General features: G+C 39.2%; 2 protein-coding genes across 4 annotated transcripts; one reads left to right on the top strand and one right to left on the bottom strand.

Moving 5' to 3' along the window:
- Window positions 1–1,143: 1,143 nt before the first annotated feature.
- Window positions 1,144–8,241, bottom strand: rpl9 (ribosomal protein L9). 2 transcript variants are annotated; one of them, XM_077203632.1, is made up of 8 exons: window positions 8,181–8,210; window positions 7,656–7,702; window positions 7,409–7,524; window positions 5,913–6,008; window positions 5,613–5,745; window positions 4,989–5,069; window positions 1,758–1,876; window positions 1,144–1,304 (listed from the first exon to the last, which is right to left on the bottom strand). In XM_077203632.1, exons 2-7 carry the CDS (start codon window positions 7,699–7,701, stop codon window positions 1,770–1,772), a joined length of 579 nt encoding a protein of 192 aa, XP_077059747.1. In that variant the 5' UTR covers window position 7,702; window positions 8,181–8,210; the 3' UTR covers window positions 1,144–1,304; window positions 1,758–1,769. The 2 variants fall into 2 exon arrangements, with proteins under 2 accessions (XP_077059747.1, XP_077059738.1); XM_077203623.1 differs by lacking the exon at window positions 1,758–1,876 and having other exon boundaries at window positions 8,181–8,241.
- A 2-nt stretch (window positions 8,242–8,243) lies between these two features.
- On the top strand, window positions 8,244–17,689 carry lias (lipoic acid synthetase). Of its 2 annotated transcripts, none has more exons than XM_077203610.1 (12): window positions 8,244–8,326; window positions 8,488–8,598; window positions 8,863–9,035; window positions 9,979–10,072; window positions 13,815–13,895; window positions 14,020–14,176; window positions 14,651–14,708; window positions 14,798–14,926; window positions 15,366–15,511; window positions 15,633–15,703; window positions 16,557–16,668; window positions 17,197–17,689. In XM_077203610.1, the coding sequence occupies exons 2-12, from the start codon at window positions 8,509–8,511 to the stop codon at window positions 17,262–17,264; spliced, it is 1,179 nt and encodes a 392-aa protein (XP_077059725.1). In that variant the 5' UTR covers window positions 8,244–8,326; window positions 8,488–8,508; the 3' UTR covers window positions 17,265–17,689. The 2 variants fall into 2 exon arrangements, with proteins under 2 accessions (XP_077059725.1, XP_077059715.1); XM_077203600.1 differs by having other exon boundaries at window positions 8,308–8,326; window positions 8,467–8,598.
- Window positions 17,690–18,275: the final 586 nt, after the last annotated feature.

The following is an 18,275-nucleotide window of genomic DNA, read 5'->3' as shown; positions in this document are numbered from 1 at the left end:
CAAGCTTGATAGTCAAGATATTCTTTTGGTAATTGACCTATAGTAAGAAATGTAATAACTTCTGCCACTCCATGAAACAATGCTCTAACTGCAGAAATAAAAGTAATGAATTTTTTGGTGAATGGAAAAATTGCAGCAGTGCATCAGTGATGACTTGGCCCCATCAGTCCACAGTAAGCAGGGTCTTAAATAGCATTATTTCTGCACTTAACAGTCAGGCAGTTCATTGACTTCCTAACTGACTTTTAAACAGTGCAGCAAAAGCAAGGCACTTTTATGAGGATTACAATCAAGTTGTTGGAGCTATTGATGGAACTCATTCATTTTATACTGATACCAGTATTCTCTTAATGTCCTCTATTTAGATTTGACTTTCCCCCCACTTCATTTACTATTAACTCACACACTTTAAGAATCTAAACAGTTTGTCTCAATTTCAATCCTCTTGATTTTGTTCTATTTTTATATAACATTGGATTTACATAATTGAAATCCGTTGTTCTTGGTCATTCACTAGATTTAATTTTGTTGTTTTTAATATGCTGTGGACTGACACCTCAATCTTGCTTTTAGCTTCTTTATAAATAGCTCCTACACTTAAAATAAAATAGTAAAAAACTTCAGCCCATTCTTAGGATCTTTACATATGGGCCACACAAATTTAAAAAATTTACCTATTGGGTTAGATTTTACCCAAAATACTTCTGTAAAATATATTTAGGCTCTTTTCCATATTTTACACTAATGGGACTGAATTTCATTGATAAACAGGAAAATGCACACCCTTTGCGGCATAAAAAGTTCATTTGAAACTGAATGTTTATGCAAGTAAAATAAATGTTTAAAAACATCCCACAGTAATATTGATGCTACTTAGAAATTTGGATTGTTTTTGAACAGTTATTACTTTAAAATGTAGTAAAATGGTAATAGTTATAGTACCATTGAAAACTTTGCACATTCATTGAGAAGTTATTGATCAGATACAATATAGTTTTAGCTAAAATATAAAGTTGTGATTAAGCTTTATAATAGATTGCATCAGCCCACACTTTACTACACACATGAAGCCCTTCACATTTACCATAACCGGTCATTCATTTATGATCAAACTGTGCTAACAAAAACAATTGCACAAGTATATGTTGTTGAAAAATGGGAGTTGGTCTTTATTGACAGATTTTACAGACTAATTTAGTCATCTTGTTGTTCCACCACTGTGCCCTTCTCACTAACATAGATCCCATCAAGAAACTTCCGGATGTCCTTCTTTCTCACAGTGGTGGCCTGCTGGATCAGTGCAGCTGAGGGGAGATGGGAAAAAAAAGAAGAGAATAAGACAAAAACAATTGTAAAGACAAACCAGTTGATATGACAAGGTGGTGCACCCAAGAACTCCCATGTGATGTAAGAGCTGTACAGAAAACAGTCATGTAACATGCAAACCTAGCCAGTTGTTAAAGCTGTGGACTAAAACGTTTGAAGTATTCTCATGCTTGGATCAAGGTGAACGTGCAATAAAGCCCTATAAAAGATGGAGTGAAGTAAAGCTGTTTGGTGTGCAGGAGATGGTTAATTCATTCTAAACATCGCATCATTTGAAATTTGGCACTTTGGCAGAGATGACATGAAAACTGACAACATATAAGAGACATGTTCAAGGACAAAAAGCAGGAAAACTAGAACAGAAGAGAGCCGATAGAAAGGCGAGGGGCGGCAGCAGCTTCTGTCACCCTGCGCGGCGGTCTCATTCTAACCTCTCGTGTTCTCTACGACTCCGACTCCACTACAGTGCCCTTCTCAGAGACGTAAATACCATCCAGGAACTTTCTGATATCCTTATTTTTCACTGTGGTTGCCTGCTGGATGAGGGCCGCTGAAACAAGAAAGGCTGGGGAGGTGAGGCATGCACACAAACTAGACTTGCATAACCACAGTCTCTCACACACACACACATCTTTCACACACAACCCAATCAGGAACATTATCTTCAATCACAATGCAACCAGGGGTTAAGGATGTCAGATGGGGGAAAGGAGGCTAAAATTGTTCAATTCAGAAAAAGAAAAAAAAATTCAAAACAATACATAAATCAGGACCGGTAATGGCAAATTAACTCCGAGAGGAAACAGGGTTGCTGGAGTCTAGCACAGACAAGGTGAGGGAGGGTACAGCTTAGGCTTAGATTTAAGGGTTGCCACAACGAGTCCAGTAAAGGAAGAAAAAACATTTGAAATAAATTAGGACAAACAAATGGCAAAAATAAAAAAGATATAAAAAGGCTGAGTCACTTTTGATAATTTATTTACTCTTGGATTTTTAATGCTTTAACATCTTAACTCGCATAATAAACAGTGAAATACATGAATGCTTACGCTCGTCACCAGCAGGCAATTATCGGTCTTTATAATATAGTATTTTAAATGCAGTTTACTTGCATTGCCAGGTTATTGATTTGCATGTAAACTGGTAATCCAGATTATTTCAATAACCTGTTATCCGCATATTGGTGTACATGTACGGATGCTCAATCACAAAAACAACATCTTCGCGCACAATACTGGGATTAAGTAAAACACTGACAGAAACCAGAGGACCTCTTAGTGAATCCAAGTTGTCTTTGCTAATGTGAAATAAAATTCAAATTGTGCTAATACTAACAGAATTCATAGACCCTTTAATGTGCAAACAGACCATCATTTGGTTTAAAATAATGCAAACCACTCAATGTCAAGGAGAAATTGAGTTGCATGCATCACTCTAGTCATGCTTATATGTTGGCACTAGGGGTGCAACGGTACAAATAGTTCAAGGTTCGGTTTGTATCACGGTTTTAGGGTCACGGTATGTGCTATGTTCAGGGGGAAAAAGACTAGTCAAATAAAATAAATAATCTAACCACAAGCAAAAGCACAAATAAATACAGTAGAGCAAAGATACTAATTAAATAAACTATGCTTTTCAGGTAGATCTAACATTAGTGAACATTATTGAATAAAATAATCAAGTGTAAAATAACATTGCATATTTGACTGTATAAATTAAATGAATCCTTATTAAGGTTACAAAAGCTGTTCAATTCAGAGCTGATTCAGTAGGCCTACACTGATCAAGTCAGTTGTCTTTCTTGACTGTATAAGTTCACTTAAAGGGGACCTATCATGCTAAATTCACTTTTGCATGGTGTTTGGACATAAATGTGTGATGGCAGTGTGTGTACACAACCACCCAGCAGTGATAAAAATCCACCCACTCCTTTTTTTAAAATCCCCATAAATCATCAGCAGTGTCTCCCAACGGCCTGTTTTCAGAATGCGGCTTTAGTGACGTCACTAAAGCCACAGGCCCCGCCCACGAGTGTTGACCGACACTGCCGTTCTAACATAGAGCCGCCCTGATCGAGTTCACAGCGAGTTGAGAGTTGTACACATCCGCCATTGCTGCACTTACAAGAATGTCTCCCAAGCGTTGTCGTGTAGCTGGATGTATTAATCCACATAGCTCTGTTTATTTACTGGAGCGATAGACCTAACATTATTGATCATGGCAGTAATGAAAGTGAGAGCGTGCACTTTATTACAGTTCATAGTTGTTTTACGGATACACAGTTTAAGCACCCCCTGAAAAGGTGTGTATAATATTTGTTTACTGTTAGTTGTAACGAGTGTTTTTTGTACTTCCCTGTGCATGTTGATAATAATGAAAGGGAGAGGGACAGAGTTTATGGATAATACTTTAATGCAGACTTCTTATAACGTTACAGTGTTTATTCAGCTCTTACAGTGATTTTCTAGAGTGAAATTGACGCATCATCTTTTGTGTAATGTACAATAAACTTCATTGAACTCATCAGTCATCAGTATATTTTTACAACATTCGGACGCGGTCCGCTACAACAGGCTTGTACTAATAGTGGATAAAAGAAAGATGGAAAAACAAGTTATAACCATAATCAAACTAGACTATACCTGTTCAGTCTCCATACAGCATATATTATCTGGCTCTGTGGGCATTATTGTCCGACTCCGGGTCAAAACTAACACGGCTACTGAGAGTTTATGTTATCATTCCGTGAGATGAGAGATTGTCCTGACACACGTCCTGCGAGCTCGTGAAGCTCCGCCCTCTGGGCCGGCAGCAGCTGCTCATTTGCAATTAAAGGGATACATACTAAAACGGTGCGTTTTTCTGAGTCTCAAAAAGTGACAATTTAAACATGCTGTAGAAAATTATCTTTTGGGCATTTTGAGCTAAAACTTCACATACACACTCTAGGGACAACAGAGACTTATTTTACATCTTGTGAAAAGGGGCATAATAGGTCCTTTAAGGTATAACAGTATATGTCTGCTAGGATACTAAAGCCAGACATGTTGACATACTTTGTGTGAATTTGTCCATTCAAGTGCAAGACTTGAAAGAACTCAATATCTGCACGCTGTCTGAGATGACGACACACACACATCTTCTCACAGCGCGCACGAGTTCTTTCACGTCTTGCTCTTGAATGTTTACATTGGCAAAGCTTAAATGAGTTTAGTTTTAAACACCGATAGTAACATGTGCAGTTCAGATCTCGCCTGCGCGAGTGAGCTATCAACTCCCGGGTGGTGATGACAGCGTAAATGACTGGTCATGTGTGAGCATTTGGCACTCGCATTGAACAGTTTACTAAAGAGTAACTTTTTTTGATTATCGCTGTTGTAATGTATTATTTGGGAAGCCAGCAAGTGAATTTATCGATAGTGAAACTGTCTGTTTTACGTGTTTTTTTCAACAAACCAGATTATAGATGAGTCATCAGTTTTGAGATCAACCGCGGAGCAAGTGCGTCACAAACCGTGGGTACAGTTCGATTTTTTTTACAGGGAACCGTTACACCCCTAGTTCGATTTTTTTACAGGGAACCGTTACACCCCTAGTTCGATTTTTTTACAGGGAACCGTTACACCCCTAGTTGGCACAGTACATCTTAAAATGATGCTCACCTGAGTTTGACACCAGCTCAATGTCATTACCCTCCAGAACCAGCTCGTCTTTTTGAGCAGCAGACACTGCACACGCCACACCTACCAAAAAACAAAACGCCTTAATTCTGTAACCAGGCATGTCTGCAGCAGAATTAAAGGGGTCATCAGATGCAAAATTCAATTTTGTATGGTGTTTGCATATAAATTTGTTTTTGCAGTATGTGGACAACCACCATACAATGAAAAAAATCCATTCACTCTTTTTTAATCCCCAAAAAGTCTAAACTCAATCAAGCCGTTTGGATTTTCTGAGCAATGTCGTATTGCTCATTCTCCGCCCACGACCACTGACAGATTGTCCCGTATTAGCATATTTCCGCCCTAAGCCATTTGTATACTGTCCACCAAGGCAGCACTTTATGTGTCTTGTGTGACACCCCATGGAAGAGTGGGGTAGGGTGAGTAAAAAGGGTGTCGTTTTACACAACCATTGAGGAATTTTAACCAAAGTATGTTACAAACTTTACATGAAGACCCTAAAGAATCATACCAACTTGTGGAAAATGGGCATCCGATAACCCCTTTAAGGGGTTTGTGATGACATACATTACACCAATTCAGACGAAAAGCCTTTACACATACCTGTCCTCATGCGAACACGGCGGACGTACTTCTCTCCCAAGAAGTTCCTGATCTCCACCAAAGAGCCAGTCTCCTGGATCACCACGTTAATGGGGAAATGGGCATATACAGATCGCATCTTGTATCTGAAGCCCTAGAGAACAAATGAAACATGCATTACATCACAGTCCATATCTTTTCCTCTTCAATATAACTAGAACGAGATTATAGCGTAGGACACTAAAACAGTCCTTTTAAAGCTGCTTTAGATAATGAGCATAAAGAATTGCGTACGAATGTAACAAAATCGAGTTTACTTACCAGGGTGACCCCCTTAATCATGTTCTGGACATGACTGCAGATGGTGCGGACTGTGGCCAACTCCTTCCTGTTACCCCACCACTTATCCACACGCAGCTAAAACAAACACAGATCATCCACTGAAACTCGACACACATTAACAAGGTATGTTTACATGCATGCATTTATCAGAATTAATCTAATCCATTTCAGAATCACATTTGTTTACGTGTTCATCACATGTATTCAGAACACCACTTCCTTGTCATTGTCACCTGAGCTACTGCAAGCATAATTGACCTATCGGTAAGCCCCTCCCCTCAAACGCAGATGAGCCAATGGCAGTTGAGTATCAGTTGCACAGGGACCGGAACGCAGACATCTTTAGGTTTCAACGCCATAGAGAAACATTGGAAGATCCGAAGCTCTCATCGGTTTTATGGTGTTTATGCTACTAAAAATAAAAATGGTAAAACAATGTGCCTGGGGTACTTGTAACACTGATTCCAGGTATCCTGAGAGGATGGGCACTGGTATTCATGCATTGAATCACCGTACTGTGCACGTGCTCACCAGAGCGAAAAGTGTGATAAGATTTGCGGGAACGGACCAATTATCTGCGAAATACAACTGAAGCCCGGTTTATTTATAATATCAATGATGTGAGAGCAGTAACCTGGATCCCTAAGGATTAAAACCCAATCCCAATGAAGACGGAAACGTTCATTATCTTTTTTTCATACTCATACTTCGTTACAATTAAAGTTAGCACGTCCATGCTAACATACAAACTTAAATAGCTTACTGTTCTCACGTGTAAAGTGTAGGTCAAAAACAGCCATCTGCGATTATTACAACCGTAACATGAGGCTTCTCCTGCTCTCATTGTGATCTGCCGTTAAACACTCGCTTCCAAATTAACCGTTACCTACCATATTTATTTTAAAAATCTTTATATATCCCTCCATGGCATATTTAAGTCCCACTTGAACGCTCCTCGACGAGAGGTGGTCATTCTGTGTCCAAAATTGATCAAAAACATCTTGGGACAAGGTTTTCACACTGACAGATGTCATTGTAAGACAGTTAGCAACTCTATTTGTTTGTTCGTGATTGCAACAGTAACTTAATGGATGGGGCTTACGGATAGGTCAATTGCTGTTTTCCCCTTCATGATTTTATATATATACACACACACACCTGACATGTCAGAATAACTTTAGAAAATATTAATATTCAGTCTCCTCAACTGACCAGTTCAAGACAAATATACATGTTCAGAAGATGTAAAACAAACATACCCATCATTACACTACATAGTTATTTTTCCCTGCCAGATAGTATATTTAATATAAGATACCCTATAAAAAGTGGGCTTAAAGGTAAGATTCAAAAACACTACCGCATGCCTAATCTTAGAAGGCAGATAGTTCCATAGTTTTGAGCTAATTAAGAGAACACCCCATTATCCATAGCTCTTATGAGTTGGCGGTACAGTATGTATCAAGACTGCAAACCTTCTTCTGTTTCTTGCCCAACAGACTGAGCTCCAGGTTAATATGGTTGAACTCCCGGCGGAGAACGCCTCGGGGTCCCTTCACTGTAACTGTGCGGCCCTTGAGGGACACCTCGACTGTAAGGAAACAGACACATTTAGTAAACATGAAAGCATGAAGTGGATTAAAGAGAAAACTCTCTAAAACATAAACGCGAGAAGTGTGTGAATGGATAGGACGTGATGCATGATATTTGACATAACGTTACCATTGTCGGGGATGTCCACTGTCTGATTACTGAGAATGGTCTTCATTCTGAAGAAAACAAGCACAAAGTGGTCAGCAAAAAGCATATTCTGTGTATCACAAATACCAAGTTTTATCACTTATTAGAACAGAAAAACTGATAGACTAGTACAAACCCGGTGGAATCTATAAGGATTCTAGTCAATTACACCAGGGTGGTACCGTTTACGTGTTTGTGAATTTTAAGTCCGTTTAATGCTACTTGAACATTAATAATGTCACGATGAGACAAACATGGTTTAATATAAATGTGCTTAATGAATGACTTGTAATTGCTCCGGCCTACACGTCTGGCTAACCGATAAACACTAACCAGACATACGGCGTTTATCATACAGCATCGGGTTTTCAACACTAATATAGCCACAGATATTTTCATGAACATATAAAAAAAGTCTCTAGACACTAGGCAAACCTAACGCATTTCATATTAGTGCAGATGGTACTTGATTAAAATGACCAAGAACAGGATGCGCCATGTTCTTACCTCGCTGAATAAGGGGGAAAGGAAGGAGGAAGGACGTGATGACGTAAATGTAACCCGTACGTCATGCGTCACAAGCCAGTCTGAAAGGCACGACCAAGCGATTACAGATACCCTGAATGTCACGTTACTGAAGCAAAACAACCGAGGTTATCAGTAAATATTTTAAATTACATTTTAGAAATATATATTTATGCATTTATTATGCATATGTTGACAATAAAATAGATCACATTCACATGTTTGTCATGGTATATAACGCTCTGGTCTTAAAGTTAATCAATTACAGAGCTATTGTTGTCAATGACAGGCTCATGCTGAATCTAAAGTCATGGCGTTGATCAGGAGAAGTTGTTGTGCTGCGGGTCGATATTCTTCTAATCATCTGTTTTTACCATCAAAATGCTTTGAGGCGTCTAATGTAAGCGATTTCTTCGTTCTGTTTTAGTTTTATGACTGACTGTACAAAAGTAGATCGTCAAATAATTAAGTGCTAACCTACCGGTGCAGGCCAGTACAGAAGTTGCAGCAATATGACAGTGTAATGTCCTCCGATTTAATATTTTAAAATTTGTTAGTGTTTTTTATATGCATATTATGCTGAGCTAACTGAACTGTTTGATGATGATATTACTATAAAAGTTTTTAAATTGAGGTCACGCTCGAATCGTGCTCCTGGTCGCAGGTTTACTACTGTAACAGACTGACCACTGCTGCCAACACATCCACAATCACCGAGAGGAAGAAAGACATAAAAGAGGATCGACTGAACCTCCAGGATTTCATATCAGGAGAACTGTCAGAAAAGAGCAAGTGGGAGGAATACAGAGGCAACCTGAAGAGAGAGAAGGGAGAAAGGTAAACGAATGGACACCGCTTTAACATTTTCAATGTTTATCCATGGTGCCATTGCCATCAAAATATTTAGGGGTTCAAGCACGAAGTGCTGAAACCTTATTGTAATTGTTAGGATTTTTATTATTATTATTATTATTATTTTTATGACTTCATTCACAGTGGTCACTTTGCAAAGTTCACTTTATCAGTGTTGTCCAATTGTGCCTTTAGACATAGATGTTATTTGTTAACAAATTAGATGTGTGATTTAATTACTGAATGTACACAGACTTTTAATTTTTATATCCTGCCTGGTAAAATGTATGAAATTAAGCCTGTAAAGCAAGCTTGACATGAAATAATAGTCAGAAAAATCTTTTTTTTTTAATGGAACAGTTTACCCTTTAGTTTAGACAAACATTTGAATATGGTGCTCATAACCGAGGAGGTGAAAAAAACACCCATTTTATTCAGAGGTCCAAACTGAGCAAAAATATACAACTTGGTGTAGTTGGCACCAAAAAGTAAAAATCTGTTAGCTTGTAATGTATATCAATGAGATTATTGTAACAGTGGTCTATACCAGCCATCTTGCATAAAATACATATAAGTTGTTATTCTATTTTTCCCAATAATATGTCTTAGTAAGAGGATATTTAAATGTTTAGTTTTAGGATCAAAGCTCAGTAGTTTTTATTGTGGGTGGCAAAACATATAATACAATACAATACAATGATGATAGAGATAAACATCCCTCAAAAGCCTGATGTATCATATTTAAAAAAAAATTTGCTACGTTTTAACCTGATTTTCCTAAAAAAGGATGTTTGGATAATGAAGTAAACCTCAGTAGCTACAGTCCAGTAAGATAGATGGATAGATAACTTGGGATTTTTTTTGAACATTTACGTATACATGTATAAAGTTCAGTCCATAGGATTTAACCAGTGTTTTATTTTCCCAGGCTAAGGCTACCACCATGGCTAAAGACAGAGATTCCTATAGGAAAGAACTACAACAAACTAAAGAACACACTTAGAGAACTGAACCTACACACAGTAAGTGGCTGAAAATATGCCTGACATTTCAACTCATAATACAATAAGGAAAATTTTACAGTTCAATTAAAGGAATAGTTCTTTCAAAAATGAAAGTTCACACATGAATTTGAAAAATTATCACAACAAGAGAAGTTTTCAGTACAATGAAAGTGGAAGAGAACCAGGGGCTGTCAAGCTACAAAAAGAATTAAAAAACACCATAAAGCATAAAAGTAGTCCATACAAGCACTATATACACTACCATTTAAAAGTTTGGGGACATACTTTTTTTAAAGGTGAAGTATGAAGTTTCTGCGACACTAACTGAATTACAAAAACAAAGCATATTTTCAAACAACCTTGCTAACGGCTCTTTCACGCATCGCACCCACCCAAATTGACATTAATGCAGATTGTACATCGAAGATATAGCTCTCAGATGCTTGTGAAGGCTTGTCTCAACAGGTAAAAGTTAGCTACTTTCAATTGAAGGACTAACATAGTAGGAATACTTTTAGCTGAGTTGCTATGTGTCATGAGTAAGCAATTGAGTAGACTAACACTGTCTAGAGCGAACATGAGCGTCTCGGTTATAATCAACCCATCCAACAAATTTGTACTATATTTTGATCAAATAAATGTAGCCTTGTTGAACATGAGACTTCTTTCAAAAACATTAAAATCATATTGACCTCAAACTTTTGAAAGGTAGTGAATAACTATATTCATGGCTTGGCTACACAAACAAACAAAGGTTTAGGAAGGACATCCACGTCATCTACAGGCACGCTGGTGGCTGACGAGGCCTGTGCGGGACAGGCAGGTCCTGCCACAACGACTGCAGGTAAAGGTCTGGTCCAGGATGGGTGCTGAGGGGACACGGTTCTTCCTTCTTCTCCTTATGTCCTCCATACTGGCCCTGCAGATATCTTCAAAGAAGGAGGTGGCCTGATGGACTGTGCGCCGCCAAGAGTCGCGATCAGCTGCTTGTGTTGCCCACGGACGGTGATCGATGCAGCAAGCAGTGAGGGACTTCTTCAGGGAGTCTTTGTACCGCTTTCGTGGTGCCCTGATGTTGCGGTAGCCAGAAGACAGTTCCCCGTACAGTATGATCTTAGGTAGGTGGTGGTTCTCCATCCTGGAGACATGCCCTGCCCAGCGAAGATGTACCTTGAGGACCATGGCCTCGATGCCAGTGACCTCTGCTGACTCGAGGTCTGCAGTGTTGACGACGAAGTCACTCCAACGAATGTTGAGGATTGTGCAGAGGCAGTGCTGATGGAAACGCTCGAGGAGTCTCAGGTGATAACGGTACGTGACCTAGGACTCAGCGCCATACAGGAGAGTGGTCAGCACAACAGCTTTGTATACACTGACCTTCGTGTCTTTTTTGAGGTTGTTGTTGTTCCAGACACGTCCGTATTGTCTGCTAAATGCACTGTTTGCCTTGTCCAGCCTGTTGTCAACTTCTTAGGCGATCTTGGTGTCAGACGAGATCTCGCACCCCGAGTTGCTGAAATGGTGGACAGCCTACAGTTCTGTTTGTTCGAAGGAGATGCTTGGTGGATGGTACTCTTTTTGTGGTGCGGGCTGATGCAGAACTTCAGTCTTCTTCAAGCTGACTTCAAGGCCGAAGATCTGAGCAATTTTGCAAAACAGGAAGTGATTCGCTGCATAGCTGCCTCTGTGTGAGCAAGGAGGGTGGCATCGTCAGCAAACAGCAGCTCCCGGATCAGTAGTTCGATGGTCTTTATGTGGGCCTGCAGACGCCTCAGGTTGAACACACTCCCGTCGAGACGAAAACGGATTTATATACGCCAACAGCGTCGACAAGGTCCTCTGTGGTCTGCTGGAGCATCATGCTGAACAAAATGGTGAACAGTGTGGGAGCAAGCACATCCCTGTTTTACACCGTTTGCAATAGGGAAGGGCTGCGAGAGGACGTTGCTATTTCTGACTTGTCCAAGCTGGTCTCCATGAAGATGGATGATCAAACTTCTGTGGGCAGCCTAGCTTTTCCAGAACTTTCCAAAGTCCCTGCCTGCTCACGGTATCAAATGCTTTTGTCAGATCCACAAAGGTGACGTACAGCGCTTTGTTTTGTTCCCGGCACTTCTCCTGAATCTGCCACAGGACAAACACCATGTCTGTGGTTCCCCGGTTGGCTCTGAAGCCACACTGTGTCTCTGGAAGGTGATCTTCTACCAGTTGATGCAGCAGTATCCTTGCAAGGATTTTGCCGGCGACAGACAGAAGTGTTATGCCACGATAATTGGAACAGTCTGACTTCTCTCCTTTGTTCTTGTACAGAGTGATGATGACTGCATCACAGAGGTCTTGAGGGAGTTTTCCCTGCTCCCAGCAGCAGACGAAGAATTCATGGAGTTTGGTGTGCAGCGCTGGGCCTTCATTCTTCCATACCTCAGAAGGTATGGCATCAACTCCTGCAGCTTTTCTCCTCTTCAGCTGTTTAATGGCTTCCTCAGTCTTTTGTAATGTTGGTGCTACATTCAGTTCAGTTTTCTCTGGTTGTTGTGGGATGTGGTCAATCGCTGGTTCTTGGACTAAGCGGCTAGCATTGAAAAGGGTGTAGAAGTGTTCATACCAGCGGTTCAGGATAGAGTCCTTTTCAGTGAGCAGTTCTTTTCCGTCTGCACTCCGCAGGAGGCTCAGGATTTGGAGGGACCATATACCGCTTTTAGAGCAAAGCTGAGTTCTTACTATGAGGTTGGTCCACCACTCGTTCTGAATCTCTCGAAGCTTATGCTGGAGGGTGCTGCATTTCAGGCGGAAGGCTGCTTTTTTTATGCGGGCAGGACGGTTGGGCCAGGTGGGCCTTGTGTGCTGATCTCTTCTTTGACAGCAGCTCTTGGACTTCTAAGTTGTTCTCATCGAACCAGTCCCTGTTTTGCTTCGTTTTTCAGAACAACAGTTTTGATGCGGTTCCACAGCACTTCTGGGGCCGGAGGCGAGTCGGCCAGGCAGATGGGTTCCTCTAGCCTAGACTGTAGGCTCTCCTGGAAAACTGCTCTGACTGCGGCAGACTGAAGTCTGCAGACCTTGAGCTTCTTCCTCAGGGGCGCCACTTTTCCTTGGTTTGGGCTTAAAGTGGAATGTGATTTTGCAGTGGACAAGGTGGTGGTCTGTGTAACACTCGGCGCTGGGCATTACCCTGGTGTGAAGGACATCTTTTAGGTCACGCTGGCGCACTAGGATGTAGTCTATGAGATGCCAGTGTTTTGACCGAGGGTGCATCCAGGTTGTCTTCAGACTGTCTTTCTGCTGGAAGATGGTGTTGGTAATGGAAAGCTGTGGTTCAGCACAGAATTCAGGTAACAAGCGTCTATTATTGTTGCAGCTGCCCACACCATGCCTTCCAAGTATGCCTTTCCAGGTTTCTGAGTCTCTGCCCACTCTGGCGTTGAAGGCACCAAGGATAACAATCTTGTCGTCAGCTGGGACATCTTGAAAAAGGCTGCGTAGATCAGAGTAAAACGTATCTTTGTCTGCAGGATCTGCCTGGATAGCTATATAGTATTGTGATAAACAGATGTTATTTTGCTATTCACTGAAAATCCATTTTTACTGTATGTAAAAGAGCAACTTGGACATTCTGCTATAAATAACTCCTTTTGTGTTCCACGATTTCAAAATAGAGGGAGAGTAAAAGATGACAATAATTTAATTTTGAAGGTGAATTATTATTCCTATTCTTCTTGACCAGTGGTACATGAAATTAACACTGTTTCTTTGGTTACAGGTCTGCGAGGAGGCCCGTTGTCCAAACATTGGGGAATGCTGGGGGGGAGGAGAGTATGCCACAGCCACAGCAACCATTATGGTGGGTCTGAAAAACACCTTCAAACATACAAGGATAATGTCTCTATGTAATGGTCTTTCAAACAGTATTTCTTCCCTAACAGAGGAAATTTGATTCTGCTTGATTTCCCTTACTCGTTCCATAGTTAATGGGGGACACATGCACACGTGGCTGTAGGTTTTGTTCCGTTAAAACGGCGAGACGTCCTCCACCTCTTGACCCTGATGAGCCATATAACACAGCTAAAGCCATTGCAGCATGGGGACTGGACTATGTAGTCCTCACATCAGTGGACAGAGATGGTGAGGAAACATGAAAACGACAACAAACCAAAGTTAAACACTCTGTAAAATGCCTTCACAGACATTTTCCTTTCTTCTTGACCTATTTGCTTTTGGAAAAAGGACATCTTTGTTTTGAAATAGCCAGTTTAGCTTTAGTTATGTCATAGCGATGATCCATGGTTTGCTACTTACTAGTCAGTTGCAAGTTGTATTTGTTGGAGGGGCATTCTCCTCCTTCTAGAACGCATTTGATTGGAAGAAAATCTTCCAAGTCAAAAGAGTCATTTAATATTTTTGGTCGTTTTCCTAAAAGCAGAAAACCCGTTTAAAAAAAAAAGTGTATATCTGTTAATAAAAGCATATAGCATATAGAAGCGAATAGACGTGGACCAAGAATAACATAATTGTAATTTTGTTTTCATGGGTCTTTAAAACTCTCCATTGTATTATAATGTTTCCTTATCCGTACAATATTTTTATTATGTTGGACAGATATTCCTGATGGTGGAGCTGAACATTTTGCAAAGACCGTCTCCAGCCTTAAAGAAAGGTACAGAGGATAGGCCTACTCTGTTTTTTTTTTTTTTTAGAATCAACTCATTCATTCGTTTCTCTCATACATGATCTTTTCTCTCTAAGGAACCCTAAAATCCTGGTAGAGTGTTTGACTCCTGATTTCCGCGGTGATCTGGCAGCAGTGGAGAAAATTGCTTTGTCTGGGCTTGATGTTTATGCTCACAATATAGAGACAGTTAGAGAACTACAGAGGTCGGTGCATCTTGTGCGCTCGCTTAAAAATGCTGTCATGTCTGTTACATTTTTCTTATACGTGTGTGTGTTTTTTAATTATTCTTTTTAATGCAGTTTAAAAGTCAAGAAATACAGACAGCTTTAACAAAGTGTTGTTTAATATGATAAAGTTCTGTGCATTTTTATTTTTAAGCAAAAAATATTTATTATAAAAATATTCATAAAATATTGAAATATTTCCAAATAATAATTATACATATTTTATTTTTATTTATTTATTTTGTAGAAAAAAATTCTGTTGTTTTTTTGTAGTCACCACCAGATGGCAGAAATATCTAGTCTATCTTATCAAGTGAATTCGTAACAGTAGTTCTCATCCTTCATGATTCTCACTTCTGTTTAAAGCTTGGAGATTTCATTGCAGATCTCACTTTCACCTTTGATCTTTGACCTTAAGGCATGTGCGTGACCCCCGTGCAAACCTTGACCAATCACTGAGTGTTTTACGACATGCTAAAAAAGCGAAATCCAGTGTGCTCACAAAGACTTCCATCATGTTGGGTCTCGGAGAGTCAGATGCACAGATACATGCTGCTCTTAAGGGTAATGTGCCTTAACCTACGCTAATTCATACCAGAGTTTCACATGTATTCTATGTTTATAATAGGAGGTAAATAAATATTCATAATATATTGGCATATGAGAGTTCTTTGTCTTCTTGCAGAATTGAGGGACTCTGGAGTGGACTGTCTAACACTTGGCCAGTACATGCAGCCAACCAAACGCCATCTCAAGGTACAACAACAATACATAATGATACAACAACCAAGCTGTCTTAAGGCCCGTTCACACCAAGAACGATAACTATAGCTTTATTAGCACCCACACAAATGCACAATATATTTCTGTTTATTATAAGCACGCTCGGCAGTTATGTCATCTCGTCTGTCGCTTTAATTGCGTTCTGATTGGCTGTCAATGTTTTATGAGTCATCAGCTAGGATATCATTTCTCTGTGCCGTTATAGTTGTGGTGTGCGGACTCTGCTATTCTTTTACATTTAGAATGAATTTTACAACTTTTATAGTTATTATCGTCCTTGGTGTGAACGGCCTTTAGATGGCACACTCACAGTCTGTTCAGTGACCATCTGATGCATTCTGCACACAGTGGCGTATGCTGGCTGACATCACCAGTTACAGTGTGATTGGCTGGTTTTGTGCAAATTTCAGGAATAAATTTGTGGTCACATAAGCAAAATGTCAGCGAAATTGTCTATAGTCTATTTTTAAAAGTGTAGCAATGTATGAAGCACATCTCACCTTGAAGTCACTTTTAAACCAAGCAGCTTTATATTGATCAATACGGTGAATCCATGTGACCAACTTGAACCCTTAAAAAAAAATGTAGTGTTTGCCCTCACACGAAAAAGTGGATCCCTATTGACTAGATTTCACCTATAAATATTTGCAAAACAATGTTAATATATGACTGTACCTTAAGTAATCTATTATAGATAACTCGCCCTTAAAAGGCCACATTTCCTGTTTTATAGATCATTTTTAGTTTCATTCTGTTACATCACTCATAACGCACTTATAGAATGGCACCTTCTTGAACACATCATTCTAACTGTGTCTGTTTGAAGGTGGAAGAATATGTTACTCCTGAGAAGTTTGCTCACTGGGAGAAGGTTGGCCAGGAGATGGGCTTTGTCTACACAGCCAGTGGGCCACTTGTGCGCTCCTCTTACAAAGCAGGTAATCTGAGTGCATATTTAAATTTATAAAGATTTATATAATACCTAGTGTACAAAACGCTATTCATTAGCAGTACCATTGTTTTCTCAATATCTATGTTTCCATCCAAAGTTTTGAATTTAACTTTTGCGCAAAATAAAGCACCATTTCCATCCTATGTGTTTAAGAGAACAAAGTCTTCACTTCCTGGAAAATTGCAGCAAAATATCTGTAAAAAAAAAAAAAGTAAGTTGCTGCAATCAGGAAGGAACTGTGGCTTGTGTTATTTTACGTTCGGATGCAGATGCCAGAAAAAAATCTACCTGAATTGAGTACTCAAGCTTTTATGCGCATCTTGTCGTTTCCATTCAGCATTTAATCTACTTTTAAATAATCAGTTCTTTTACAACAAGAAGGTGTAGTTTTGACCATCAGGGCAGCCAAACATTGACTTCCATGTTTCAACTATCATTAAGCTCACACACTTGCACATACTGTTAAATTTTCATCTCATGTTTTTTTTGTCTCATGCATATATATATTTCTTAGGCGAGTTCTTTTTGAAGAATCTGCTGGAAAAGAGAAAGACTGAAGACACCACAGCAGCAGCGGAGTAAAACTGCTAAACATCACCTGACTATCCTCTCTCTTTCTCTACAGTATAAACACTATTAAAGATAGTTCATCCAAAAATAAAATTCTGTAATCATTTACTCATCCTCATATCATTTGTTTTTAACCATACAGGTTTGGAACAAGACGAGGTTGCGAGTAAATGTACATTTTAATTTTTTGGTGAACTATTCCTTCAAGTATACATATCACAAAATAAAATTGTGGCAATACATTTTTTTAAATTAACATATTTGATTGTTTTAGAAATGGATTTAAGATCTGTATATTATGCATCATCGAAGTAATATAAATAGAATATGGTCAATTTAAACTTGTCAAAAAAACATGTTAATTGTGCATTTTTTTCCAGCCGTGGTTGTCTTCCATATTTTAAGTCTGTGAAATGAATAGACGACAGTGCTTCTTTGATTGGTCCATATTTATTTAAGAAATGAGTTTTCTGCAATCATTGTACATGACAATTACAAACCTGTACAGTAAGAGATGATTTTATAAAAGCTACAGATGTGACTCTACAATAACTAATAGACAGTGCAGGTCCAATATATATCAAAAGACTAATAACTGGGTGACACAAACAGCTGGTGTACTCGCATGCCAAATTTAAGGCAAATGTTTTACACTGTTTGTGTCCCACTTCATCCTAATATCAAAATTACCATTCCTCATGTTGCTGCTCCCTCAGACATCGCTCTCAAATAAGTAGGTAATTCTGCCACTAAAATCCATAACACTGATAGCCATAACCAATAATACTCTACTGAACAGTAGTGGAATGTTGAAATGCATTAACACCAGCTTTGAGCACAGTTATTTATATATATATATATATATATATAAATTCTAAAAATCATGATTTAAAACAAACTAAGACAGATGATGAAGTCTTTAACACATTAAAACACTGCATTTTGCTAACGGATATGAGAGAATAAACTGTCTTTGAAAAAACAAAACATTCTGTTAAACAGCTCAACACACACAGAGCACAT

The sequence above is a fragment of the Siphateles boraxobius genome, unplaced genomic scaffold (assembly GCF_051911475.1).
Source record: "Siphateles boraxobius isolate OS27281-9 unplaced genomic scaffold, OSU_SipBor_1 119, whole genome shotgun sequence".
Lineage (NCBI taxonomy): Eukaryota > Metazoa > Chordata > Actinopteri > Cypriniformes > Leuciscidae > Siphateles > Siphateles boraxobius.
This window is presented reverse-complemented; position numbering and strand designations above follow the sequence as displayed.

Coding starts and splice junctions, on each gene's coding strand:
- lias (XM_077203610.1), top strand. CDS start 8,509: ATGGCGTTGATCAGGAGAAGTTGTTGTGCTGCGGGTCGATATTCTTCT. Junction 14,709..14,797: donor GTCTCCAGCCTTAAAGAAAG/GTACAGAGGATA, acceptor TTTCTCTCTAAG/GAACCCTAAAATCCTGGTAG. Junction 14,927..15,365: donor ACAGTTAGAGAACTACAGAG/GTCGGTGCATCT, acceptor TTTGACCTTAAG/GCATGTGCGTGACCCCCGTG.
- rpl9 (XM_077203623.1), bottom strand. CDS start 7,701: ATGAAGACCATTCTCAGTAATCAGACAGTGGACATCCCCGACAATG. Junction 6,009..7,408: donor TGGGCAAGAAACAGAAGAAG/GTTTGCAGTCTT, acceptor TGTTTGTTTTAG/CTGCGTGTGGATAAGTGGTG. Junction 1,305..4,988: donor TGAGCTGGTGTCAAACTCAG/GTGAGCATCATT, acceptor ATCTCCCCTCAG/CTGCACTGATCCAGCAGGCC.